Source organism: Podarcis gaigeae (assembly GCF_964106915.1).
Source record: "Podarcis gaigeae genome assembly, chromosome: 9".
Classification (NCBI taxonomy): domain Eukaryota; kingdom Metazoa; phylum Chordata; class Lepidosauria; order Squamata; family Lacertidae; genus Podarcis; species Podarcis gaigeae.
In genome coordinates, this window is record NC_139685.1 from 49,055,251 (window position 1) to 49,076,245 (window position 20,995).

General features: G+C 37.7%; 1 protein-coding gene and 1 long non-coding RNA gene across 8 annotated transcripts in view; one reads left to right on the forward strand and one right to left on the reverse strand.

Annotated features, from left to right (window-relative positions):
- Positions 1-4,382: 4,382 nt before the first annotated feature.
- The window catches only part of LARP1B (La ribonucleoprotein 1B), a 29,416-nt gene continuing 12,803 nt past the window's right edge, over positions 4,383-20,995 (reverse strand). For 3 of the 7 annotated variants that reach the window (XM_083755473.1, XM_083755471.1, XM_083755470.1), the window contains exons 8-19: positions 17,812-17,956; positions 15,588-15,762; positions 14,594-14,763; positions 12,678-13,049; positions 11,569-11,692; positions 10,992-11,203; positions 10,538-10,644; positions 8,805-8,965; positions 8,116-8,260; positions 7,032-7,141; positions 6,813-6,940; positions 4,383-6,323 (exon numbers count right to left, since the gene is read on the reverse strand). In XM_083755473.1, coding sequence (XP_083611599.1) covers positions 6,093-6,323; positions 6,813-6,940; positions 7,032-7,141; positions 8,116-8,260; positions 8,805-8,965; positions 10,538-10,644; positions 10,992-11,203; positions 11,569-11,692; positions 12,678-13,049; positions 14,594-14,763; positions 15,588-15,762; positions 17,812-17,956 — 2,080 coding nt within the window. In that variant the 3' untranslated portion in view covers positions 4,383-6,092. Of the gene's footprint in view, positions 6,324-6,812; positions 6,941-7,031; positions 7,921-7,968; positions 8,261-8,804; positions 8,966-10,537; positions 10,645-10,991; positions 11,204-11,568; positions 11,714-12,677; positions 13,050-14,593; positions 14,764-15,587; positions 15,763-17,811; positions 17,957-20,995 lie in introns of all 7 variants that reach the window. The other 4 variants (XM_083755472.1, XM_083755469.1, XM_083755468.1 and 1 more) reach the window with 2 other exon arrangements.
- LOC310852532 lies at positions 10,685-20,482 on the forward strand. The gene is made up of 3 exons (XR_014568220.1): positions 10,685-10,950; positions 16,155-16,193; positions 19,634-20,482. It is a non-coding gene; the product is annotated as an uncharacterized lncRNA (long non-coding RNA).

The window sequence follows — 20,995 nt, forward strand, 5'->3', positions numbered from 1 at the left end:
TGGAGGTAGCTGAGATGGCTCTGGGCCAAACCCAAGCCCTCATGAGCCTTATGACAGGCCAGATCTGAGCATCTTAACACCTGATCTCAGGAGTATTGCCCTCTTTCAGAATTATGATGCCGGAGAGAAGCTCCATGAGGGGAGCATCCACTATGGGAATCTTGGATCCTCCAAGGAGTCCATTGAAATGTAGGGCTGTCCACCCCCTACCCATCTAGGAAACATTGCAGTTTGGGGTTCACTGTCCTTTTAATCTGCCTCATCAACTCCCCCAAACCAAAGGAAAGCGGGGTGTGTGTGGCAGAAATAGGCAAATGGAAAAGTTTGGCAAAACTCGGCTAATGCCCTAACCACTGAAGCTCAGCAGGACAGAAACTGCAGGAGGCCCTCTCCAACACAGGATGGCAGTTAAAAGCCATTTCCACAGCCCTATTACAGTATGGAAGGACCAACCCATTTGACAATACCCTCCACTGTAGGAAAATTAAATTTTCCTGCTTCAATGCAGAAAATTAGCAAGAGCATCTCCTTGCACTTCCAACAAACCCTTCTACAAAGTATAATGAACATTTAGGTTTAAAGCTCTACTTTGATGGCTTTCATAAAGGACATAGTAATGGTTGGAGACCATTGTCACATTGTGTTCTTCCTCCACTCAAGTCATGAGGTCCTTCTCCAGGGTGCTTGAAGGGTGGCAATAAATCAGAGTTGGAAGGGGCCCTGAGGATCATCTTTTCCAATATGCAGCTGTCCCATGCATCAAACCTGCAACCTTGGCATTATCAGCACCATGCTCTAACCAACTGAGCTATCCAGTGAGAGGGCCTTTTCAGTTGTGTCCCATCCTCCCTGCTCCACCCCCAAGTGTATGGAATACTTTTTCCGGTGAGGACTGCTTCACACAGACATACGGACATCTTTTTGGCACTTCCCTTTTCTTTGCAAGCATTTGGTGGAATGTGACCCAGCTCTGTGAAGGCTTTGATAGTGTTGTTGCATTTTGGAGTTTTTCAGTTGGTTTCTGTGGAGGCAGCTGGGGTTATATGATTTATGTGTTGCACTGATGGTCATTTTTAATTCTGAATGCTTTGAAAATTGCTAAATGTATAGTGTTGGGCAGCTAACAAAACATAACCTGCAGCTTAATAGTCTCCTGTGTAGGGTGTAGCTCCCATCTATTCAAGCAACCATTTTAAATGAACAGGATTTGTGTGTTTCAGCAACAGAGCCAAGTTACTGAACAAGATCCCTATTGATGGTGTTCACATATAAAACCTCCCATGTAGGACGAAAAAAGGTGAAGCAGCACCTTCCTCAGTACAAGCCCATTCATATCCTAAGATCTTCTTGGCACCCCAATGCTAGGAGATGTCCATTATGTGGTGATGAGGGAAAAGGCCATATCTGTGGTGGCCCCGCATTTGTGGAATGTCCTTCCTCCCCTTAGAAATATTAGTCCCAAATATACTTCTATAATTCCAAAACCACATAATGAACTTTATGTCCAGGCATTTGGAGGATATAGGAGTATTTATTGCTGTCTGCTTTGCATATTTGAGGTTTTTTAGTTTTAATTGTGTTTTTTGGCCACGCTCATTGTTAAATTGATAGTTTTCATTTTTAAGTTATACCTGTAATTTGTGTATTATAGCAACTACCTTCTGAGGTCTATTACGAGAAGCAGGCTGTAACTATATCTAATGTATGATGGCACCTCTAGCAAAAACATAGTAAATTCACATATGCCTCTAAAACCCAAGGTCTTCATCAGAGACTATGTCTATTCAACCCAACAGAAATAAATTAGCATTTTCTAAATCTGTTTTATGACACACATTAGCATTCACCCACACAATCAGCTGCTAGTGATCTTAGTAACCTTTACCTTCCATGGCTTGTCACTATTTTACAAAGACATGCACTTAAAAACAAAACACTCTGCTTGCCAAAGAAGAAAGAAATTCCCTACTGCCCATTTTATTTCTGAGGAACCATGAAGCAAGGTTTGGGGAGGGCGTTTCCAGCCAACCTGTTATTTGTGGCAAGTCGCTTTGGTCATGATTTCTTTTGTGGGAAAGTGACATACAAATAAAACGAATGACTGGTGTAAATTAGCTTGTCTCTGATGCATTTAATGTTCTCTTAAAAACAGCATTGCACTTAAAAACTCACATGCTATAACCACAGGCATGTGGAATTGAACTCTGTCCCTCCTCTCAGCAGACAGTAAGCAGGCTTTGAGGAAGGAAGCTTCCTCCTTTTGCCCAGCACAAAAATGCACTCTGCTTCTGCAGGAGGGAGTGTTCTGTCCTTCTTCTAGCAGCTGATAGCAATTTTTCTTTCTTTTAGGATTGCAGCTTTTGAGAGCTTATTTGCAAGGCTGTCTTATGTGAACCAGTAACAAACGAGGCAAGAAAATACTACTCCCTCTCCATCAGTAAGATTCCCACCCAATCACTTGCTCATATGTACTTGCTGTGCTACTTCTGAACTACAAACATTCAAAGGCATTTTTAAAGACTCCAGAGTATTTGATTGATTGCAAATAAAGAACGTATTAAATCATGAAACTGCATTTTCAAACAATAATTAAAAAAACCTTTCATCTCCAAACTTATACTACTAAGGTGAGATAAGTAAATAGCCATTTCTTGGGGAACTGCTTTGTTTAAAGGACAGGTGTACTGTTTGGTTTTGTGATGTTATCAGGAAACAGATCATGGTGAATATTACTTTCCAAGAAGAGGGAGGGGGTGAACTTTGTAGGACTACCTTGCACATAATTTGCTGCATGAATGTTCAGAAATGTTGTTTTTCCAGCCTACCCTTTCTAATGGTGGGACTTGTACTACCAGCAGCAGTTTATTATTTCTTTCACAGAGGCAGCCTAATAGGTTATGCTATCTCTGGGGGGACAGGTTTGCAGGCTAGAGGAATTATTTAATCAATTATTTTTTTTAAAGAGCCTTTTTCCAGTTTAGATTAGTGAATCAACTACCTAGACAAAGACTGCTTCAATGTCTTGGAAGGTGAATACCTTTTAATGTTCTCAGGTTGTTTAAATTAAAATTTGATCTCTTTTCTAGGCTGTTTTTTTTTTAGCCTTTAATAGTTGATTGCTTCTTGTATCTTTCTATTTTCTCCCACTAGTTTTATTCTATTTTGAAATTATATAAGCCAATCTGGGAATCTGATCAAAGGATGAGGTATAAAACATTTAACAACGAAATTGGCCAGCAACAAAGTATTGCAGTTAGAATGCAGGGAACACAGTATTTCCTCAGCTAATATCTGATGCAAGAAAACCATGTTTGAATCCATCCCAAGAGACTTGATTCCTTGGCAATGAGCCCACAGTCCCCAAATTAAAACCTTAAAAATAAAACTTGTGTATTCCCATCAACTATTTGGGTAAAATGACTGACCTTTTGCTACCCAACAAGCAACAGCTTTTTATGACTCAAGGAGGATTCAAATAGTAGAGACAAGCAACCTAAAACAACCATGCAATTCATGTGGTAAATATCCTCTGTACCCCTACTCATTTAAACATCTCTATGCATCAAGGCAGCATTTGCTAAGCACTTTGATTATTAAAAAATGTATTTTTCATGAAATAGCCTAACACATTGTCTATTTTTTCCATAAACTTAAATCTGCATAATGTAATTGAGTTTTCTTGCCACAAACACTAGAATTTTGGAACATAGTGCATGAACAGCCGTATCAACAGGTGATATAGGTGGTCTGCACAAACAGATCCATGAAGATCCACATTCAGATCCATTCAGCGCTTTATCCTTGTATAACAAACCCTTGTTTATCCCATGCAGGATAAGGATCAGCAAGAGCCTAGTCAGCTGCTATATGTACAGAGTTGGTGGACAGAAGTTGTGCAAACCAGTTTTAGAGAACAAAAGCACAACACACCTCTTTCTTTACAATCAAAATCACAGTTAATCAACTGGAAATAAAAGTCAAATGTTAATAGCCAAGAACAACTTGCAGGAAAACTATTTAGGTGAAGTTTATCAGCTATACAATACCAAGTACCATAAGCTTGGAATAAAGCCCATATATTTTTGCCAGTGTCTATAGTGTGTTTCATTATGCAAAAGCAACACTCCAAATTCTCCTATATTTGCAACATTGTTTACCTCATCACCACCAGTACCTGCTAAAATCATGTGAATTAAGAAGGTAAATTAAGACTTTTTCATAACTTAAATTTTGGCCGGAAAAGGAAAGCCCCTGGTCATGCTTAGTTCCACTCACTGCTGCATCAAGCGCTAGACATGCCAGTTTAACCAATAGCAACACAACAAAATTACTACACAAGTTTAAAGAACAAGATTGCTTAAGAACCACACACTACACGAAGGTGACTTTTTTGTATTTTTATAAAATCTGCAAAGATACCACAAATTATGCATACTAAAGGCTAGATATGCACACATTTCATTCAAATAAATGAAAGTAAATATATTTCTTTTATATACAGTTTAATCCAAATTTACAATTGCATCATTTTCATGGAGGAGGTGGCATAGATAGAGCACAGGTTTGAGATGTATAACTTCAGCACACTGAAAAGATGCTATATAAAATGTGTATCATCAATTCCTAGTTCCTTTGCAAAACAAAGTAGTTCTAAAAGGCTAGTTTGTGTGTAGAAATTAATTACTGGGAAATCCACTTATATTCATATACAAATATGCACATATTCATAATTGTTCTATTCAGATTCACAAGGCAATAATGACAGAAAATTGCAATGGATTTCAACCATATCTACCAAAGAAGTCCAATAAAACTAAAATGTTGGATCACTTAGGATATCTCCCAGTAATAAGGCATCAAACAGTGTTAGGCTTTATTTGTAGAAAGTTACCTGAAGACAGCTGAGTATCTCACTGTTTTGCTGTATGTAATGAAAATGCACCTATTCCTACCACTCTTTCCACTTCAGGGAAGGAGGTTTTCCGTTTCCTTATTCTAAACATTTTAATTTACAATAACTGAAATGAACAGGTAATTACAGGTTAAGTATCCCCTTAACTTCTACCTCCCAATACAAATAACTACTATTTGAATTAATCATTTACATTTAAGAAAAGTGATGACTTGGACAATTTAAGTTCAGTTGGTCGTAGCAGAGTATGAAATTTGCACTTTATTTAAACCCATTTTGACAACATTTTTTAGTATGTACTATATTTGTACTTTAAATAAAAACAGTGTCAAATAACAAAATATAATTGTTTAAAAATAACCTCTCCTTGAAGTGCAAGTCACTTAGTAGAGCAATTAAACAGAAAACACAAGCATCTCTTCTAACTGAAGGGTGATTAGTGAGCCACGTTACTTTTACCCTTCTGCTTAAACTTAAAGATGTAACGTTTACTAAGCCATACCCCTTCCCCTCTGCAACCTACTTTTGCCTAAGTACAAGTATGAACCAGCATAAAATAAAACACCTTAAACCAAAGAGATTGATGCCTAACTCAAAATTTCATACTCAACGCAAAAGAGATCCTGAAATAAACTAAAAAGCAAAACAAAATCCAGCACCCAAGAAACGTGCACATTCCTATACAGCATGGAGTGTGCATGTACTGTAAAAAAAATGTTGATAGTAATATATGCATTTATCAACTTATGTCATTTCTCCATTAAAAATGTCTTCTTTTTGGCTTCTATAAGTAGAAATAATGATGGAAAACCTGAATGAAAAAAGTTTTGTAAGTTACATGAGTATACCATAACTTCTTTAAGAAGTATGAGCTGAACCATAAGGCATCCCAAAGTATTTTTGCATATAATATTGGAATGCAGATCCTGTAAACAATAAGTCAGGGACAGCAACACGGAGACCAATATATTTTCCCTAGGATCTCTTTGATTATTCGCCAAACCCAGTACAACTGATCAAGGGCAAGTACTTGGAACTTAATTTTGTGAGAAACCAATGCGATCCTTCGTTTTCCTATACATTTGTTTTTAATCAAGCTTTAAAATAGCTCTCCCTGAAGATCCTTGAGCTAAAATACTGGCATTAGGAGTTGATCTCAAGGTTCAAGCTTAATGAAAGTCTACTGCTCAGGTATATCACTTCTTGATTTTGTGGCAGTACTGTTCTGGTGTATGCTGTTACTCAACTCCTGTACAGTATTTGTAGTGGGAAAGTTTATTGGGACCCACGCCTGAGGGGCAGCTGTAGAATTACCAGCAAGGATCTTGGAAGAATTGGATTGATGTCTATGACGATCACTTTCCTCACCAGTTGGATGTCTTTTTCTCCCAGATTCTTCACTAATGGGAGGCTGAAAGAAAGCATGGAAATATTATTATACCCTTGCAGTTATCAGAACTTATTATGATCTAGTTTTGAACCTCAAAGCCTGAGCATTTAATGGTTACTCCAAATAGCTGAAGTGCAGTGACATCATGCCAAAATATGAGAAATTGTTTCTTGAATAAAGGGAATGTGGCCTGCATGAAAGGTATCAAATACAACTCAGCAATAACATTTTCTCTTTTAAGACCTGCTTTGCTCTAGTTGTCACTGTCAGGTATCCAAGATTATCTATACAGAGGACATGCACAAAGTTTCATAATGCAGAAAGCAGAATAGAAAATGTGCAGCATGACTACAAACCGGTTTGGCATTTCAGACCATATTACATTTCAGAATGTCTTAAACTTACCCTCCAATCATAACAGATATTGGTTGACTTTACATTCAGTTTTGGGGGGGTGTCAGTAATGTTAATACACTAAATTAATTTGCTTGAGATAGCTTGAACACTTACATCTACTCTGAAGTCTTCCAATCTTTTAAAGTTACAGAGGTATTCTTGAAGCTTTGGATCAATAGGTGGAGTTTTAGACTGTGAGTACTTTAGATAAGCCCAAAATTTTTCTAGTCCATAGAGTTGACCTAATGAGAGAACATGTTGGAGATATCTTAAAACTAATTAAGCATGAAGTCAAGCAATATTACACAAGACCATTATGAACAAGGTGTTTACCAGATTCATAGTCTCTTTTTGTTTCTTCTTGGAAATCTTTGAAGATCTCCTGCCTGAACTTTTTTTCCAGCCCATAGCTGTAAAACCGGAACAAACACTCCAGACCATATCTGTAGAACAGTGAATAAAGAATAAGAGCACAAAAATCTCTTGATGCTGTTTTACCATATTTATTGTTCTCCTTATAGCAAAAACAACAACAACAAAAAAACATCACTTTAAGGATCAACCATGGGAATCTGGGAAGCTTATCCAGCTATTCCAATTTTCATAAGCTAGTTCTCTCTCTCACACAGACACACCTCTACCCCTCAGTACAGGCAGCAACCTTGTTTCTTGCTGAGTACGCCATACCCTGAAAACAGAACAGCATATTTTCATGATGACTTTTACAGAAGGAATTTGGATATGGAGGTGGGGATTCTAGATGATAAACGACTGTCTTACACTATTTAACTGTAGCTACATAGTGGAGAAACATCCCTGGACTTAATTTTGGACAGTGCCCAGGCCCTGGTGTGAGCTATTTTCATGTTGATCAGCACAACAGTGGTGAGTATATTGCTATCAAATATAACCAGATTTGTAAATAATCCCACAAAGATTCCTAATCTTATGTTATTTAAAACAAACAAAAAAGAGACAGTGGAAGCACCTGCCTGTTGGGTTTTTCTGTCATTTGCTTTGAATCAAAACTCTGGCAAAAATTTAGACATTGAAAGAAGAATCTTTCCATTTGTTTAGTGCACCCAAAGCTGCTCTCCAATGAGGAAGATTGGACAGCCAAGGATTCCTACCAAACAGTCTCTTAACTTATCCATCTGATAATTTTTTACAGTCTGTTGTAAGCTCCATATTCAAGAGTAAACACTGAATGATGGAAAGAAACCTTAGTTTTCTATTCTGCAGAAACCTTAGTTTTCTATTCTGCAGAAACCTTAGTTTTCTATTCTGCAGCTGGGACCACTTTATTTTGCTATACTAATGCTTCAGAAGCACCAAAACAATGCCATTAATATTGCTACACAAGCTGGCACTCGGTTCCTGTACCGTATATGACTTTACAAGTCAAACAAAGCACTACCTGTAGTGTTCTTTTGCATCATCTAGAGCAAGTTGCTTGAATTCTTCATACATTTTCTTGTTAAAGTGGTCTCTGAGGAAAAAGGACCAGAAACGAAATAGTGTGTTCATTTCTTGAGACTGGCCGATTCCCAACCGTTTCCTTTCTGGAGACAAAAATAATAATAAGGTAGCACAGATGAAAGAATCTATTTAGCATTCTAATTCTACTTACTTCAGAACAGATGCTTTGTATGAATCTATGCCACAAAAGAGCAGCTACAAAAAACAATACACCTTACACTACAGCTTGAAAAAAAGTGAACGTTAAAGTTGCTTATGGCATTCATTTATTTCTGTCTCTGCCATGCTCCAGTGAGGTCAGGGCATCAAAACACAAACCTGATTTTTCTATAAAGATAACTAAGAGGCAATTTTTGGCCATGCTTCCTTTCCTGAGCCCTGAAAAGCTGCCCTGAGGGCAAAAGGATACAGAGGGATAATCAAATCTGCCTCCCCTTTTACTTCAGCAGGAGCACCCATTTGCAATTCAAGTCCCTTCCAAAAATATTTAGTTATATAACATTGTTGACATCCTACAAGCTGTAAGAACAAACACAAAGCAAAAACATAAATGGTTATGGTACTTAGAACGAAAGACAAAAGGCTATTTCCCCTTACAGTTGCAGGAAAAAAAATCGTATTTTTTACCATTTAGGCATCTACGGCGATATTTGTGGTACACTTGCTGTGTAAAACCATTTTCTTTTAGAAGTTCATGAGAAGGATGCTGAAATTTAGGAAGCGAATTTGGAGTACAGCCGTAACTTCCAGATAGTGGAGCACCTTCCAATGGCGATGCATTTGAACTACTACAGAAAATAAAAGACAAGCTGCTTAAATTCTTCAGAACATTTTTGAATATAGGTAATTGTGGATTCTCTTTTAATGAATAATGTAGAACCAGCTTTCCAACCCTGTCACCAATAAGCGAGCCTCAAAGTTAAAGTCAAATCGAACATTCCGAATACCTCCAGGGTCTATACTAATTTCAAAATGAAGGTGGCAAGACTACATTTAAATGTATAGCAGGAAGCATGGTTAAATAAAAATATTTCTCTGATCATGCTACCTTTTTTCATGAAGGGAATTTTGGGCAGACGGAAACATAAAATATGCCATCTGTTGCCTGCATTTTGAAGTAGGAGATTCTTAAGGTGTAAACCACACACTTCCCCAAAATTTTTGAATCTGCTCTGATTTCACAAGGTTCAGGCTGGAGTATAATGCATGTACAATGAAAATTATTTATGTTTAGCAAACCCACTCAATAGATTTGGATCTACATATACTTTTGAGCAAGCCCTTTCTAGTGTGAGGTCCTACCGTACCTAACTCTTTATTCAGCTCTGCTTTTTCTGACAATTTGTTAGAACTCTGTAGGATTGCAAAGGCCCTTCAGTTCTGGCACAACAGATATGGAATTACCATACTGTACCACCACTACCACTACAGAAAACAAGTCTAAATGACACAGTATTATCTACTATACATCCAAGGAAGGCTTCATAACTGCATTCAGGTATTACCTACTGCTTAGTCCTATGCCTGGAACTTCATGACTGTTCCCTGCTGTGACTATGACAATGGTTGCATTTGGATAATTAAAAAATGAATCAGCCTCCTGCATCTTCATGTAACTCCTACCTTCATGAGCAGGAAAACAATCCAGAAAGCTGGTTTAAACCAGGGGTTTATATCCTAGCTTCCCAGTTCAGATGTAGCTACTTGGATTGCCTCCCCGTGCACTTAAAAAGAAGTAAAGCAGCTGCATGTGAATACAGGTAGTTTGTTTTTATCCCAAATGATTGTCCAAATGTAGCCATTCTATTGAGACAATGCCTACATACACTTAACTAGATAAAAATGTTTTCACAAATATTGATGCCAGATGCAATACAAATGTAAGCCAACAATGTGGCAAGTGCCTGTAAACTGTGTACAACCATTCATAAGCACAAGCTGTTTTGTGTAATACGAATTTGTGTTCTGGAAGAGATTTCCATTACATTTATATACATGGAATCCATTTCTATGAAACTCCTGACAATATATGCTTGCAGGTTATGCTCATCAACAGGCAACACCTGAACATATCTTGTAGTTAGGGGCTGTGTTTATTTTGAAGGATACCCACCATTTATAAATAACAATTACCCCAACATAATAGGTGTGAGCACTTGCTCTTTCCCTCTACAGTTGCTGCTCATGTGTGCAAACCTTGCAGCTTTTAAGAGTATTTCATTCCTCTCGTTATTCTCTTCCACTTACTTACTTACTTACTTACTTACTTACTTACTTATATTGTGTAATTAAGCAATTTTCCAATGATCCTATGAACACAGAAGATTAAACTAAGTTATAATCTTAAAAAATATTGCTACCTTATAGAAGATGTTCTTGGCCTGTGATCCTTTGAATCCATTACCCAGCCAACATGACATTCTAATGGAGGGTTTGTACTATGCCGTGTTTTTCTTTTCCTCCGTGTCTATAATAAAATATAACATTATAATTTCCTGATGTGACTGGTGCCACTTTTCTGAAGAATCACAGCCTAATTAAAGTCAAGTTTCATAAAGTTTCACATTGTATATCATATGCATTGTGAGGTCATAAAGTTGAGCTTGACTACCCAACTGCCTAGCTTTAAACAAGAAGTTAACAGTGTGAATATTTCACAATGGATTTAGCAGTTTTGGTCAAATCCAAAATTATTATTTCCTATACTACAATATTTGAGCAGCAGGAATTTTGAAAGTGTTACAAAGCCTGTGCTCTCTGGCAACAACAGTAAGTATCATGATCTGAAAGTTTATGTAGAAAGAATTTAGCTACCTTAACATCAATGGATCTTGCTTCTTTAACCACAGGATAGAACCTTGGTGTTTTGTTAGGATCTTGTAGCCTTGGTGTACGAGGTGTTTTGGGTGTTCTGGTAGGGTGCACTCTAGGAGATTCAGGGACAGCTGTTGGCAGTGAGCGAGCCATTGTTGTCGGAGGTATTTCTTGGATGCCAAACAATTTACAAGCCAGCTCTTCAGTTAAGTCTAAACAGAAAGACCCGTAGATTAACAGATGAACACTAGGCACCTTGCTTTCTGTTGCTCTTTGAGGCCTTTTACCTGGGCTCTGTGTTTATCTGTTTCTTTAAATTTAATGTTATCTTCTTTTATTAACTTCTTAGTATAACAATATTTAATTAAGAGTCCCCCCTTTTTATTTGTAAGAAAAATTCATTGCATATACTCTCAGTATGTATAAAGTAAGCCCCTTGTAACTGAGCTGAACAGGAACCACTAAGCACTTGGAACTCCATGTGAATAGTGAAGGACTCATGGAGTTCTCAATCAGGTTGCACCATATCAACTACCATCTTGAGAACTTTTAATTTTGCAACATTATGAATATATACCTTGTTGAGATCTTGGAGGACCTGGAGGAACTTCCTGATTTGGATCAATTGCATGCTCAGGCGTAAGATTGTCAAATTCTTCTTTACTGATGAGATTTAACTTCTTAAAATTTTCAACTTCTTGCTGAAGTGGGGATAAAAGTTTCTGTAACAATGTATCATAAATTATAGGATAATAGCTGAAACAAGCCATATCAACATGAACTATTTGTTAAACAATCACATATTATTTACTAATATTTTAGTAATTATTCCAACTGGCAAGCAGGGTGCAATGAAACTGTGTCATGCTCATGAAGACAGTAAAACACTAAAATGGAAGAAAAGCAGTCCTTCCAGGTTCATATCCCATGTCTGAAATAGGTGATCACCCTTATCAAACAAGTTGCCAAACAGAAAGATTTTGATAGCAAGAATGATTAAGAATGCTGCTCAGCCAACTGTCCCATCTTTTTAATATGAAGGAAAAAAGCAAATTGTACCCTAATCTCTCACATCTCCAGTTGTGTATAGCATTATATGCCAACGGTAGGCATGGGCGCAGCTAAGGGGAGCAGCTGCCCCCCCCAGCAAGTAAATCAATAAAAATAATGGAGGCTCCACCCCCAGTAACATGAAGCATGTCCCCCCTAATATAAATCCTGGCTACACCAACGATGGTGGGCATTATCTTTGGATAAACAAAACCTGCTATGTTCCACACACTGAGTAATATCGCAAGCCCACAGTAATTTCACTTAAAAATATAAGAACAAAATACCTTGATCTCAAGATTCTGTGCCTAAAGCAGGAAAAGACCTGCTTTAAACACTGAACCTGAAAAAGATAGTAACAGAAAACCTAGACAGACCAGACAAATGACTTCTAAACCATTAGTTTCTCTATTTAAATGTATCTTTTTCTTCTGCAAACATGTCACTTATTTTTTTAAAATTGATCTAGCTCAAAAATTGACAATGAGTTCATTCATTTAAAGTCTAAATTCCAGTATTACCAACACAAGTACAAAAAGACCAAAACTTTATTAGCATATGGATAGCCCACGACATATGTATTTGATTCAATAAACATTTAATAGCTATTTATTAACCATTCATTAACATAATTACCTTCAAAGCAATGCAGTCATTTTCACTCTGTTCTGTCCACAAATCTTGTTCATAGTAGTATAAGCCATCATTAATAACTTTGGCAAGTTCTGATGTAATTTTTGCTCGTGAGACATGGTTGCCAGTGCGATCTCCTCCAGGATGTTTTCTCATATATGGTGGCGTTTGTGTTACAATCAAAATCTTATTTAAATCCTGATCATCAATTTCATAATCTGAATCACTATCTGACCACTCAGTGAATGTATTTTTTCGGCCTTCTATTTGTTCCATCTCTTCATCAAACAAAAAATCAAGTTCTTCCTGTTCTTGTTCCTCTAAAGGCAGTGTCTGCTGCTGTCCTGACATCTCCTCAAGTGCAGGCACAGATTCCTGGAAAAGGCAAAAGTGTTTCACACTTTCAGTGAATCAAAGCTAATTTATCACTTCTTGAAATAATATTGGGAAAGTATCTAACTGGAAATAAAATGAACAGTGGAATTAACTGCAGGAATAGCAGTTTCAGCATCCCAAGTCATACACACCTTTTTTCTTAGGCTTACAAGTCAATTCAAAAAATAGTTCTATAGTGTAACAGAGTTCTAACACTGGCCACAATTCAACAGAGCGCCAAACATGCTTAAGCCTCCTGATTTCAATATGCCGATTGTGGCTGGCATGATTTACATATTTTTCTTCTCTTTTCCCAAAACAAATTCAGTAGCATGTCACTTATGGCTGCTTTCCACAGATGTGGGGTATAATGCAAGCACATGTACAGTGGTACCTCGGGTTAAGAACTTAATTCGTTCCGGAGGTCTGTTCTTAACCTGAAACTGTTCTTAACCTGAAGCACCACTTTAGGTAATGGGGCCTCCTGCTGCCGTTACGCCGCCGCGACACGATTTCTGTTCTCATCCTGAAGCAAAGTTTTTAACCTGAGGTACTATTTCTGGGTTAGCAGAGTCTGTAACCTGAAGCGTATGTAACCTGAGGTACCACTGTACCAATGATGGATCCATGTAGCTTTAAGTACCTCCCTCCTAATAAAAACACAATAGCAAGGTGAAGACCAGTCTAGTGCCAGCAGGAGCAACTGTGCAGAACTTGTCTACCCTTCCCTGCCTGAAAGTGCTGCTCTTGTTCCCATTACTTTAGCAATGCGGAAATAAGGGAAAGGACACAAGCCCCTACTGTAGTGAGTGAACCATAAGCCACTGGAAAGTAAACCTATTTCAATTCAAGTAAAAGAATCAGCAAAAGACTATCAACATGGGCACAGATGGATACAAGTGCCTATATACAATTCGGCATGTAATTGTGGCATTGTCAAGCTGATCTCCCTCCTCTACCTTTCCTCCCTTACATCTACATCTTGTCTTTTCACATTTAAGCTCAAGGACAAAGCATATGTCTATTTTTTAAAAAAGAAAATACTGTGAGGCACTTTGGAAAACAGTATGTAAAGGTGAATAAAATGAATAATTTACAGACAGAGACAATTTGTGCTTGAGACCAAAATCACTAAAAGAATACAGTATATTTGCTAAAGTTATGATGGCCTGAAGGCTGTACTTCGACATGTGTCTAGGTCAGGCATTCCCAACCTGTGGCCCTCCAGATGTTTTTGGCCTACAACTCCCATGATCCCTAGCTAACAGGACCAGTGGTTAGGGATGATGGAAATTGTAATCCAAAAGATCTGGAGGGCCGAAGGTTGGGGATGCCTGGTCTAAGTCATGGTACATTACATGCCATGTCTCAATCCACATTTTTCAGAAGGAATTTAAGCCAAGGTACCACTGTAATCTCATTTTATCACCAATTCTAAATTCATTTGAACGAGCTTTATTTATCTAGCATTCCAGGTACAGAACTATCCTGAAATACTTTTTACAGTATCTGGAAGACACGTAACCTAGAACATCTTACAATACCTTTGGCTTTGCTGGGGATGGACGATGTCTTTTTTTAACTTCTATCCAAGGTTCAGAGTCCAGATCTGGCAAGCTTGTAGATAATCCTTTAGACATTGTTTGAAGGTTACTTGTTTCAGTGCTTTTCTTAGTAGTTAGACTTCCCATTCTTGGAGAACTTGGTGCAGATTCTAAGATTGAAAATTATTTCTGTATTTAGAACAGTCCAGGCTATTGTTTACTATTGTTTGACTTACTATTTTTCTTTCATGAAGTTGACCTACTTTTCCATTCATGTCCTTATTGATATGTGTTTTAAGACAAATAAGTCTACAGAATATTTTAAAATGTAAGATGTAGTTGACAAGTGTAGAACTGGAGCTTTGAATCATTCCCTGATCTACTGGTAGGACAGTAAGATGAAAAATGAAAGAGTTGATTCCTCCTCTGACTCAGATATCAAGGCCAACAAAACTTTTATCACTGACCAGAGAGGAAATCATTCCCAGTTTGGGGAGATAACTACAACTATTAATTGAACTACATGGCAAGAGAAGGTCTACTAGGTGGCAGGCAACTTGAAAAACAGGTAGAAAGAGTGGAAACAAAAAGCAGCAACAAACAAGTGTATTGGTAGTTATCCGGGGAGACAAAGCAGTCCAGGCCCTGGGATAGCCTAGCAGCTGGTGCTGGAAAGGAAATCTCATGAAGGATCTATTCTAGTGCAGTTATTGCCACCTTAGCGAATCTACCTGCATATTCAAGTGTCATCAAAAGGAAGGCAACTGCTATAGAAGTCAGGCTGTCCATTGTCCAAGATAGGAAATATGTTTTTACCTAAAGAACCCTCAATTTAGTGCTTCCTTGGATTAAGATCAAACTTCAAGCAGTACAGTGGTACAGTAGAATGGGGGTGGCCTACTGCACAAGAAAGGGAGTTCTGTGCATGTCCTCAGCCTACAGAAGTTCACATGTTTTTCAGAGTTAGGTGGAAAAAGAAATAAAAATACCTTACCAGTATGTGAACCAAAAACTTTGCCTGGTATAAATTCTGGACAGTTAATAAGCTGAGAAAAGTCTGTTTGTGGAGGTCTGCGTGGAGAGGGTCCTGGAATTGGCCATTTCTCTGGTTCTACTCTTTTCCTCATCTTCTGATCCACTATTTCTACTTCTGTACTGTCCTTTAAAGCCTAGATGACACAAATACATAAATACAAATAAATTGTAATGTTGTATAACACTTTTTTTGTTTCAAATGGCTATTTCAGATATATTATACCTTTTCTACAGAGAAAACATACTTAGCTTATCAATAGGATTCACATTTCATCATGAAGCCAAGATTGCCTTTCTGATTATCTATTTTTTCTTTGTATCAAAGGGATATCCAAGAGCAGAGATTGCTTGTTTCCTAAATCTTGCAAGAGTCTGAGAGATCATACACTTCCATTTAGAAACAGAAAGTCCACCCCAAAAGTGCTACCACATCTTGACTTATTTTTTATAGTTCCAATGGGTATGTTCTGACCTATTTATTTCAAAATGAATTTTATAATTGTTTCAATTATTCCTGACAATGTAGGATTGATACCAAGAAGGACCAATGTACCTCTTCTTGCTGGTAAGGATCCATTAATGTATTCTGCTTTACTAAGATGTATTACTGTTTGTGGTTTTTTAAAGGAGCACATATTTTTCACCCTTCTGTGGAAAAGTAATTTAGAATTCCCACATTTGTTTTCTTATTTTTTTTATAAATATTTATTAAGGTTTTTTGAATATAAAACATAAATAACAAACAACATTACTTATATCATAACATAGTTTCATCACTTCTTTGGACTCCCTCACGTCTCCCGCTTCCACTTACATCGTTATAAAATCTTTTCAAGCAAATTATCATCTTGTTTACAATCTTACATCCGCTCCTTTAAATAGAATCTAGCAGTTCTCCAAAATTTTATATTTTCCTTAGTCTCACTTATCGTCAAATTCAGATCTAATTCAGTGGTGGACAATTGTTTATGATCTAGCATCCTTCTTAACATTCAACCAAATTACAATATTTTTGTAAATAAATCTTAAATTTCTTCCAGTCTTCCTCAACCCTCTCTTCTCCCAGGTCTCAGATTTTGCCAGTCATCTCGGCCAGTTGCATATAGTCCATCAGCTGCATCTGCCACTCTTCCAGTGTGGGTAGATCTTGAGTTTTCCAGTTCTTAGCAATAAGTATCCTTGCTGCCGTTGTTGCATACATAAAAAATTTTCGGTCCTTCTTTGACACCTTCTGGCCGACAACACCCAGAAGGAAGGCCTCTGGTTTCTTAGTGAAGGTATACTTAAATACCTTTTTCAACTCATTATATATCATTTCCCAGAAGGCCTTCACTTTAGGGCAAGTCCACCAGAGGTGAAAGAATGTTCCTTCATTTTCTTTACATTTCCAACATTTATTATCAGACGAATGGTATATTTTGGCAAGTTTAACTGGGGTCATGTACCATCTGTATATCATTTTCATTACATTTTCCTTCATAGCATTACATGCAGTGAAGTTCAGCCCATTGGTCCACAACCTTTCCCAGTCCTCAAACATAATGTTATGCCCAATGTCCTGTGCCCACTTTATCATAGCCGATTTAACCATTTCGTCTTGTGTATTCCATTTTAACAGCAAGTTATACATTCTTGATAATACCTTAGTCTTTGGCTCTAACAATTCTATTTCTAACTTCGATTTCTCCACCTGGAACCCTAACTTTTTGTCATTTTTAAAAACTTCTTTAATCTGAGCGTAATGTAACCAGTCTCGCACTTTATCCTTCATTTTCTCCAAACTCTGCAATTTCCAATTGTCTCCATCTTTTTCTAATATTTCCCAATATTTTGGCCATTTGGCCTCCATATTGGGTCTTTTTCGGGCCTTAGCTTCCACATTTGTTTTCTTAAAGTTCTACATTTAACAGCCCTCAATGGCAAGTGAAATAACCAAAATATGCTGAAATTCATTTTATATTGATCAGCTTGCATATTAGACATGTATTGCTTTGGTATTTTTTGAATTCAAATGTACAATTTTATAAAAACTGGATTTTGAAGCATTAAGTAGCTTTAGGCTAGACAAAAAAATTGAACCAAGCTTTGTTGAAGTTTCTAATTCAGGTTTCCAAAAAAGATTCCCCCCCCCCAAAAAAAATGATTTATATTACAGTAGGGACTAAAATCTGAAATTGGCTTACCTCTAATATTAGACTAACATTTGTAGTAAGAGCCTGCACACGATGGAAACTGGCAATCAAAGAAATAGGCAAGAATCCTTGTTGGTCCATCTTTCTCCTCAAGAAGAAGTCTCTTTCCAAGTTTTCTACACTGAAATAATACTCACTAAATAAAGAAGAATGTTTGGTTAGCCCACTATGTTCTTCTAAACTACCATCACCCTTTATCAAAGCTGGCTTACTTATCTCTTTGTAGTAAATATTTGTTTTCTCACTTTACTAACTTTTTGAAGATATTGTCCTATACCACTGTGAATATTAAATAATAATAAAATAACTTATCAAAATAAAGTACCATTGCTTCACTTACCATGACCAGTAAAAGCAGTCATAGGAATGGTTTATGCTAGCCTGAGTGAAGACAGACTGTTAGCTCCTTCCCCAGCTTTGCTGAGTAAACTTGTTAGTTTCACTGCTGTCTGCTAAAGGCCTAAAGAGGAAAGCAAAGAGGGTTGCTTCTGTGGGGAGAAACAGCGGAAAAGGAGCGAAGAGGGAATCTCAGGAAGAAGATAGCAAAAACTGAGTGCTTTGACTGAGGACTGAGAGATGCTTCAGGACAGGAGAGAATGAAGCCTGGTATGCATTGGGCCCACTGAAGCTTGGTTGCTTTTCAACCCCCAACTAGAAGGAAGTACAGTGGATGCTCGGGTTGCGAACGTGATCTGTGCGGGAGACACGTTCTCAACCTGCAGCGTTCACAACCCACAGTGCCGCGTCTACGCATGCGCGGGTCAGCACTTGTGTGCATGCGCAAAGCGCAATTTAGTGTTTCTGTGCATGCACGAGTGCCGAAACCGGAAGTAACCCATTCCAGTACTTCCAGGTTTGGTGTGGTGCGCAACCCGAAAACGCACAACCTAAATTGTCTGTAACCCGAGGTATGACTGCACCTTCCACAGTAAGTAGCCAATAGTACATTCACAGTTGGGATGAAAAAACAACCAACAAAACTCGATTTGCCAAAGTGAAACTATATCTTGGGAGAAAGACAATGGGCTCGTGTTACAGATAGAAAACTTGTTGCCAGAATCTCTGGTTGAGGACAGCTTTTGCAGACACACATGTATTCTAAATTGTCTGGTATGGGTTACAGAGAGGGGACCCTCTCTGGTAGCTAGTTTGGAAGTTGAAAAACGTACACACATCTCCATCTACTTTAGAGCTACCAAGATGGACTCTTCTGAGAAGTCCTCAAGCTGGCTTGTGCCATCCTTTGAAAAGTATCTGCAGAGTTGAGAACTGCCTGTGAGATGAGGAGAAGGAATGTATTAGGGCAATTCCTCTGAGGAATTCTTCGTTTCAGAAGCCTGTTTTGACTGTGGCAAAATCCGATAAAATGCACAGCTTTGGAAAGTTATTATTTGCTTCATCCATCAAAGGAAGAACTTCTCCCTGCCTGGGCAATTTTGGCTTAGAGGAGCAGGGGCTATTTTGGGCTTCAGAAATGCCCATTTCAGTTTAACAGTCTTCAATAATTAGATGGCTATTGGGCTTCCATGTAGGACAAATTCCCACCTGCTCCACACCTTTGTTTTTGCAATCAGGTCTGACAAACCAGTGTCATTCATGTTTTCTGGTCACTTTTTGCTTCTGAGTTCACCCTAGAATGTTCTGTTATGAAACTAAAAGCAAAGGAAGCCTTATAATTTCAAAATCTGGTAGGTCTCTAGATCAAAGCAGTCTACATCAAACCCAGATTTGGCAGCATCTTAATCACAGGTTTGACAGACTTGGTTTGTTTTTCTTTCTCCATGTGAAGCATGTTCGATTTTTGTCTTTGCAGGAGTTCTCAGGAAGAGCCACAAGAGTAAAGAAAACAAGAAAGGCAGGCAGATGGAGGCAGGTTTCTTCCATAAGACAAAGATAAGAAAAAGAAAAGGCGCTGAAAAATTAACAGGTTAGAAAGAAGAGCCAGTTAAAGTGAAGAAAGGGCATAGAAGAGATTTTCCTTCTCAGGAAAACCAGGATATGAACAGGAGTCTACTCAGCAGAAGCCAAACTATTAACTGTTTCCTGTCTTCAATCAGGCAGTAGAATGCTTTTTCACCCAAACTAAGAACAGCCATTGTATAGAACAGGTGTAATATACAATTAGAGTACACACACCTACTAAGATAAGCATTATCATATGACTAGAATGTATAATTATTTGCAACAAAACAAACTGCACAGTTGGGTACACATGCTGATCTTATCCCTGTTTTCAATACAGTGCAGAGGTAAATGCCCAAGTTAAAAAAATAGTAATTTTATTTTCTCTCTACCTTGCATCAATAATGTGTAACTTCAGTATTCAAGAATAAGACTATCAATAGCTTTCAATGGCTACACTCTGCTTCCACGGTTGGAGACCATGGAGGCAGTTTGCTTCAGAACACTAGTGGCTGGAAATGGCAGGAAGGGAGAGTGCTCTTTTGCTTGGGTCCTGCTTGTGTGTTTCTCACAAGCACCTGGTGGGGCACTGTGAAAACAGGATGCTGGATTAGATGGGACCATTGGCTTGATCCAGAAGGCTCTTATGAGCGTACAGTAGTAGCCACTATTATATTTATGCAATGGAGTTAAGTTTATTAGTGGCCCTTCCTTCAACTACCTCAAAGTAGCATTAGCTGGGGAAACTCAGCCAGATGGACGGTGTGTGTATGTATGTATGTATGTATGTATGTATAAATAAGTAAATAAATAAAAAAAATGTTATTACTGTAGTTTACATTTATATTATGTTCATAGAATAATAGTAATAGCAATAATGGCATTATCATGGAAAGGGAAAAAAGTTTAAGTTACAAAATGCAATTCTTAGAATGATTAATTTATACTATCATAAAACCACCATGAGGTGCATATCCTATACGATAAAACACAAACATTAAAAGATGTGGATAAAAGAAAGGCATGAGCTTTGAAAAGATCAGGAAGATATGCATCTACTTCAGTAAGCTGGAAAGATACACAAGTAAAAAGAAACTGCCTAAAGATACTAGCATATTCTCTGCCTTAAAGCAGCATACATTTTTCTACAAAGTGACAATTTAAAGTCCATCTGGGAAGTAAAAAGTCTTGGCTTATATTCACTGTGGTCACCTAGAAAATGCTCTCAAAAGTGTTTGAATGAGCTTGTAAGACACCCAAGATTCTTATCTCT